The 7,868-nt window shown below is 43.8% G+C and overlaps 1 protein-coding gene across 7 annotated transcripts in view; it reads left to right on the forward strand.

The window, feature by feature from the left end:
• The window catches only part of UNC13B (unc-13 homolog B), a 216,498-nt gene extending 210,822 nt beyond the window's left edge, over positions 1-5,676 (forward strand). For all 7 annotated transcript variants that reach the window (XM_074569514.1, XM_074569515.1, XM_074569516.1 and 4 more), the window contains 3 exons: positions 1,137-1,229; positions 2,326-2,485; positions 3,677-5,676. In XM_074569514.1, the coding sequence (XP_074425615.1) occupies positions 1,137-1,229; positions 2,326-2,485; positions 3,677-3,962 (539 nt within the window). In that variant the 3' untranslated portion in view covers positions 3,963-5,676. The remainder of the gene's footprint in view (positions 1-1,136; positions 1,230-2,325; positions 2,486-3,676) is intronic.
• The last annotated feature ends 2,192 nt before the right edge of the window (positions 5,677-7,868 follow it).

Raw genomic sequence — 7,868 nt, forward strand, 5'->3', positions numbered from 1 at the left:
TCAAAAAGTTTGTTTAATGATATCCTTCAAGCTCCTTATCTTGAATTTTAAATACACCAATTCTTTCACTTACTAACGTATCTTAGCCTCAAAATTGACAAAATAACACTGCTGTTCATAGGTACCCAATTACCCTGTAGGTATTCCAATTACAACAGCATTGCTAATTGTCAACCTGAGATCAGACCGTTATCAAAGAGAAAGTAAAATTAATCTCGCTATCTTATCAAAGGCTTCATTTTTATTTTGCAAAGCAGTCTTTTTCTGTAATTTACATGACATCTTGACTTTCCTATCCAGAAAAATGTCATTTCCACGCATTGCGTGATAATTATGGTTAAAAGTTATAAAGTTGAAAATATCGTAATACATGAATTGTAAGGTTCATGAGATCTTCTGCCTCTGTTACAACATGTTACCTTTTCCTCTGTGAAGCTACGTCTTGTTTTCTCCCTGGCTAATTGCTGAAGGGAAATAAGTATGCGAGTTGTGAGTGCTTCTCTCATCATTTTTGGGGCACAACAGTGAAGTGATTCTTATTATCCTCTGAAGGGAAGCAGATAGGCCGTCAGGATGACAACTTTTATCTGATGTACAACATGGAAAAAGCTCCTTAGAGGGTGAGACTACACTATGGCTCAGTGCAAATCACTAACATCTTGGTCTTTTTTTTCCTAGACTTCCTCTCTGGTATGTGTTTTGTTTGTGGGGTTTTTTTGTTGTTTTTTTTTGTCCTCCCTTCTTCCCTGAGCGGGTGGTGATGCCGATGCCCACCACTGGAATGCCTGCATGTGCACACAATAGCTTGGCAGGAATATCTGAAAAATCCGTGCTCTCTGTAAGGGTCTGTTGTCAAGTTTTAGGTCTCTTAAATCCTTTTAGAATTCTTACTAGTATTCTCAACAGGATGCGATCTTTATGGTGGAGTGCAAAAAATGCTAGTGTTTATGCATCTTGGGCATGCAAGCCTGATGTCATTTCGCATTAATGTTACATTATGGATGTTGACTGAAGAGCTGGCCATGGAAGGTTACTGTGAAAATGCCATATTGTCTTGCTGAGGCCATAAACCAAAGATGGGTTCCAACAAACAATAATCTGTGTGTGCATGGGGGGTGTCATTTTTCTTCCAACAGGCTCTGGTGTGGATGATCCTGTGGGTGAAGTGTCCATACAGGTCGACCTGTATACCCACCCAGGAACTGGTGAACACAAGGTCACAGTGAAAGGTATGGCAAAGCATGTGTTACTGCTCAGGCTCCGTGACTGTGTCCCGGCAAATCTCCAGTTGGCAGTCATTATACTTCTGTGTTAGCTCATGTGATGTGAATCCAGAATTGTTTTCTCTGTTTCACATCAGGAACATGTAGAGAAACAGCAAATGAGCTTGTCCAGCCAGTGACATGGCAATGTACAGTCCTGTTGTTTATTGGCAACGATATATGAAGTAAACAAAAATCAGATGATGGCTCTCACCAGGCGCCGCAGTTTAGGCTGTGCTGCAGAGAACAGGGCAGGATGACAGGGCGATGTTGCGAAATTGCTTAGTGTAAACCGAGAGATCGCAGAGACAGTAAGAGTTCAGAGGCTCCTCTCCCCCATCCTGAAGGCCACTCTGGTCCCTAAAGAGCTGCTCTGAAAATAACCAAAGCAGTGATTCATCTCAGGCTTCCTCTTCCTCCTTCGTCTCCTTTGCTTGAATACAGCATATTTAACTACTTTAATTTCCTCTAAAGATTTATATAAACAGCTCTTCAGGCCTCTCTTCTTCCTGGCTAAATCTACACTGCAATTCGAAAACTGATTTTCAGAGCTGCTTCCTGTGCTCCAGTCTGTTCCCTGCAGTGACCTGAGAGGGAAGGAAAATTAAAGAGCTAATAACTTTGGGCTCTGGAACCAGCCACAGCTCATGGGGTTTGTTTGTCTTACCTGCACTCTCATTTTCCTTAATATTGTCTCCCAGAATATCCTGGTTTTTTCTCATCCCACAGATAATGTAGAGTTTAAGCACTGAACTGGCAGGGCAGCCTCCCCAGAGCTCCATGAGAGCCTGTTTTTTTAGATTAATTTCTTGACTATGCATATGGCAAAAGCTAAGTGCTGTCCCAAGCATTAAATTCCCTTTACAGAATTACTCTTGAGCAAAGAAGCATATTTTTGTATTACAAGAAAGCCTTGCCCATGTGTGCTGGGACTCTTGCACATTTTGAGTTAACTTTGTCCTCTGAATCAAGAAATTGAAAGCAGACCAGAGCGGAAAGGTGTCCAGACCAATGGGAACAAGTGAGTATTTACTATAAAACAGGTTGTGACTTTCTTTTCCAGTTGTGGCAGCCAACGACCTGAAGTGGCAAACGTCCGGCATGTTCCGTCCATTCGTTGAAATCACCATGATAGGGCCCCATCAGAGTGACAAGAAGAGGAAGTTCACAACCAAGTCAAAGAGCAACAACTGGGCTCCCAAATACAATGAAACCTTTCACTTGTAAGTGTGAAAAATAGCCTGGGGATCTGAGGTGGCAAGTGCAGATGCAGAGGACAGATAGGGTTTTCCAGTGTCCACGAACAGCCTGCTCGAAGGAGTACTTGAATGAGTAGCTTGGCCCAGAGTTTGGTGTCTTGGCAGGAAAAGCTAGATTACGGGAGTTTTTGCTGTGGGTGGGATGCTGAGGTCTGTTCTATATCAGCAGTGTCCTTTGGCTACCTTCTGAAACATGTTGTGTGTCCTATCAGCATATTTTACTGTGCTCCATCATTTTAATAGACTTTGTATCTTTCACTGGTAGAGCTGAGGCTAAAAGTTCACAATGTATTTTTAGTTCTTTTAATTTTAATGTGTGATTTGCCCCAACTTGACCTGTGGGACGTGCTTTCTGAACTTGTTTCCAAGCATACAGTCCTCAGAACCGGGAGTAAGTTGAGCTGCCAGAATTGCTGTCTTTTTAATACCGAGTATTGATCTCTTCTTATTTGGCTTTTGTTATTACAAAGGCATCTTCCTTCTTGGGAGGCTCAACAAAAGGAGCTACAGACTAGTGCTCACACAGCTGTACAGTAAGAGTGAGAGGAGAAGAGACGACCAGCAAAAGACTGTAAACATCCTGGGGGAGAGGGACTGTCCATATAATTTTTCTGTGATGTGGTGAAAGGCAGGCTTCCTCTAAGTGAAGAGATTTTGTCCCTTGTTTTTCTTATTCTTTTAATTTTAGAAACATCAGAATGACTGTGGATGTATTTTTATTAGCTATTGCTTTAATGGAAGGTTCTGAATCTTTAACAAAGACTTCATCTAATTAAAATATTAATTATTGAAATGAAGCAACCCTGAGCAGAAGCAGAAATGTTTAAAGTCATCTGAGTTGAAAATCTATTAGCACGGCTTTAACGTTCTCCACTCCTCTCATTTCACAGTTTAACACACACAGAGGTAAAGGCAACTTGATAAAGGCAGTTCGTTTTTTGTCTTTAAGTAGCCAGGTTGTCTTTGTCAGCCATGAAACAGCAAAAATGCCCATATTCTATTGGTTTTCCTTCTCCCTCTGTGACCAGGGTTTTCTTTAGATACGAGTATTTCTGTGGCTCATCTAAGCACTCTAGCCAGCTGCTGACACCTTTATTTTGCAGAGGAATTTATACGTTCTGAGAAACTGTAAGTAAACCTCTGTGTGTTTTTCAGCATACTGGGCAATGAAGACGGCCCTGATGCCTACGAGCTCCAAGTCTGCGTGAAGGATTACTGCTTTGCTCGGGAGGACCGAGTACTGGGGATAGCAGTGATGCAGCTCAGAGACATAGCAGACAAAGGAAGCTGTGCTTGCTGGTGCCCCCTTGGGCGCAGGATTCACATGGATGAGACTGGACTTACAGTCCTGAGGATTCTCTCTCAAAGAACCAATGATGAAGTTGCCAGAGAATTTGTAAAGTTGAAATCTGAGTCCCGTTCCACAGAGGAAGGCACCTGAGCTGTGCTGTGTAGTGTTCCCCTTTTCTCTTCTGCCTTGTGCCAATATGTGCAAGTGTTCAACAATTCTCTTTTACTAATTACGAAAGGTTTTTTTCATGTTGTCTTTGTCAGCTCTGGTAGCGCACGTGTGCTGTACAGGAAACAAATCCATCAATCTGATGTGAATTATTTATTTTTTAGTAGCTGGGTAAGACACCATAGAGAATGAGACAATCTCTTCTTATTTAAGCTGCAAATTCTGCTTTGTGTACATAAATTATTTTATATTGGCGGCTGGGTATGCTGGGTTTTGTTGATATGCAGCACTGTGATTTTTATCCTCTGAAGTTGGCAGACATTAAAAAGGTTCTACATAATCACACCATGATACAAACACACAACGGTGTGGACATTGGGAGAAGAAGAATGATTTGGGGTTGTGGCAAAGCACAGTTCTGTCTCCTTGAATTCATGTACTGTGGAGCTACCAGGGGATGTTCTGGCACAGATTATACTAGTGTCACAACGTGATACACAGGCACTTTAACATCTGCCTAAAAAAGAAGTTGCAAATTGCTCTGAAAATGCACACCGAATGAATGTATGACCATGGATGTGCTGCTGTGAGCATGGGTGAGACCGGTGGGACATGTGCAGAGGGGCCTAAGATCTCATAGCCAAAAGCTGCAAAGGCAGCACACTAGGAGCAGACTGCAGCTGCCCTGCCACTGTAATTAGATGGTGTGTCTCGGAGAATATAAATCCCCGCATGTTGCTGGGAATCCCGCATCACCACGGGGTGCTGTAAGCTGCTGAACTCCGCAAGTCACACTTTGGCTACCGTGACCGACACGGTAATGAAGGGAACAGCATTAGAGCCATGGCAAATAACATGGCTGCTATATACTTTTTCCTCTTCAATAGTCTTTTGTTAGTTTTTTTTGACATAGGATTGGATAATTTAATACTTGCAGGCTTTCTGTAGCATTTTGTTAGTCTGGAGTAGCTGAGACCATTCCTCACTATGAACCTAGAAATGATGGCTGGCTTGGGAGAGAGCAACACCTCTCTCCTCTGCAAGCACTCAGTCTGGAGTGCCGGTCGAGGGGCAGCAGGTCCATTCAGTTCTGATCTTGAAGTCGCTGTTGGCCGTGCTGCAGTTGATCCACACTGATTGTCATTAATCTGTGATTTAACGATACCGTTGAAAATATTTTTGCACTGTCTTAAAGAAGCATGCTGGTTTTGTTTTCTTGCAAAACGAAACACTGTCCTGAGCAAAACAATTGCAGGGAGGTCAGAATTTCTGACTGTAAATTCATAAGCAGGAAGGTCTGGAGTATTGATTGCACCTGAAGTAGGTTTGTTGGAGGATTTTTACTCTAATGGGGATTTTTTGGCTATTTCTAGCTGCCCTTGTACTCCGGAAAGTGCAGCTGGAACAAGCCCATAAAGTACTGTAATACTGTCAATAAATTCAAGGACTGCATATTGAATGACTTTCTTTTTTTTTCTATTTTCTCTGAACCTTGTACAACTGTATGATATGATTCCTGTATTTCATGGGCCTGCTCATAGTGTTCTGAGATGGCACATCTGCTTTGTTCTTGTCCATGGTGTATTATAATAACGCTCTTCAAAACTCCATGCTATTTGTCATGATTTTGAATCATTGTACGTGCCATTGTTATGAGAACTGTTAGTACAGTCTTTAATAAACTCTTTTAGCAGCATTTGGAGTTGTCTGTTGAAGTGCAACTGTAATTGGATTTGCTAAATCACGTAGGGCAAAATCGCTACTGCATCTTTGCAAATTACTCTCGTTTTAGTGTGTAGATATTTCTTTGGAGCTTTAGATGCCCAGCAAGGGGTATGAGTCAGACAATTTCCCCCCTCCTCCATGGTGCCTCTGTCTTTGACTTCTTTCCCTGAAGTTCTCGGCTTCTGGTAACACACTGCGACGTCACAGAAGAGCATAGAGGAAAATTTACTTCCTTTTCTTCTCCTATTTGGCCATTAAGTCAAGTCTCCTTTGTACTCTGGTAGCCTCCTGAAGGTGCTGAACAGAAAGACTCAGGCAGGCAGTAGGAATCCAGCTGGCAGTCGATCACAAGTGGTGTTTCCCAGGGCTCAGTACTGGGGCCAGTTCTCTTTAATACCTTTATCAATGATATGGACAAGGAGATCGAGTGCACCCTCAGTCAGTTTGCAGGTGACACCAAGTTAGGCAGGAGTCTTGATCTGCTTGAAGATAGGATGGCTCTGGACAGGCTGGATCGATGGGCTGAGGCCAATGGTATGAGGTTCAACAAGGCCAAGTGCCGGCTCCTGCACTTGGGTCACAACAACCCCATGCAGCGCTACAGGCCTGGGGCAGAGTGGCTGGAGAGCTGCCTGGCAGAAAAGGACCTGGGGGTGTTGGGCGTCAGCCAGCTGAATATGATCCAGCAGTGTGCCCAGGGGGCCAAGAAGGCCAATGGCATCCTGGCCTGTATCAGAAATAGTGTGGCCAGCAGGACTAGGGCAGTGATCGTCCCCCTGCACTCGGCACTGGTGAGGCCGCGCCTTGAGTTCTGTGTCCAGTTTTGGGCCCCTCACTGCAAGAAAGACATTGAGGTGCTGGAGCGGGTCCAGAGAAGGGCAACGAAGCTGGTGAGGGCTCTGGAGCACAAGTCTAATGAGGAGCAGCTGAGGGAGCTGGGGTTGTTCAGCCTGGAGAAAAGGAGGCTGAGGGGAGACCTTATCGCTCTCTGCAACTGCCTGAAAGGAGGGTGTAGCGAGGTGGGGGTCAGTCTCTTCTCCCAAGGAACAAGTGATAGGATAAGATGAAATGGCCTCCAGTTGTACCTGGGGAGGTTTAGATTGGATATCAGGAAATATTTCTTCACTGAAAGGATCATCAAGCGTTGGAACAGGCTGTCCAGGGAAGTGGTGTAGTCACCATCCCTGGAGGTACTTAAAAGACGAGCAGATGTAGTGCTGAGGGAGATGGTTTAGTGGTGGACTTGACAGTGCTAGGTGAACAGCTGGACTTCATGATCTTAAAGGTCTCTTCCAACCGTAACAATTCTATGATTCTATACTCTGCAGATAACAGGTGAAGAAAAACAATTATTCATCGCTTTCAGTCTGATATGAGCATTAACTCTGTAGATGATATTGACAAGAAATGAGAGATAAACCTTCTTGATGTCAAGTAAATTACTCCCCCTCCTCATTTTTTGGGGATGCTGCCCATTACCAGCAGATAAGCTCAAATAACTCAGAGGCTCATATTTCATGATAATGTGGGTCTCTGAACTTTTGTGACCCGAGGTGCCATTTTTTCCTTAGGTAACATTTGCTCAGCAATGCCAGTGACTTGTCTAACTCACAGTCCAGCTTGTAGCTTGTCGTGGTTTAACCCCAGACAGCAACTAGGACCTGGGCTCTGTTGCTCACAGCTTGCAGCCTCTTGCTTACCCCCGCTTTCCCCCAGGAAGAGGAGGGAGAAAAGGAGGGGAAAGGGAAAAAAACCTTCGTGATCTGAGATAAAGGCAGTTTAATAGAACAATAACAGAAAATGAAAATAACAAGAACAAAAGAATATACAAGACACAAGTGTCTCAACACCTGGTGAATTCATTGCCCAGGACGACCCAAGCAGAGATTGCGGATCTCTCCTCTGCTGGGCCAACCCCCATTTATGTACTAATTATGACGTCTGTGGTACAGAATATCCACTGGCCACTCCATCCTTCTGTCTGTGGTCCCTCTCAGCTTCTATGGGAAGCTGAAAAAAGTCTAGCATAAACATCACCTAGCAGCAACTACCGCACTATACATTATTGACATTGCTTTCATACCAAATCTGAAACACAGCAACCACTAGAAAGAAAATTAACTCTATCCCAGCTGAAACCAGGACATAACTGTGTTTCTGGCT

Source organism: Larus michahellis, chromosome Z (assembly GCF_964199755.1).
Source record: "Larus michahellis chromosome Z, bLarMic1.1, whole genome shotgun sequence".
NCBI classification, from domain to species: domain Eukaryota; kingdom Metazoa; phylum Chordata; class Aves; order Charadriiformes; family Laridae; genus Larus; species Larus michahellis.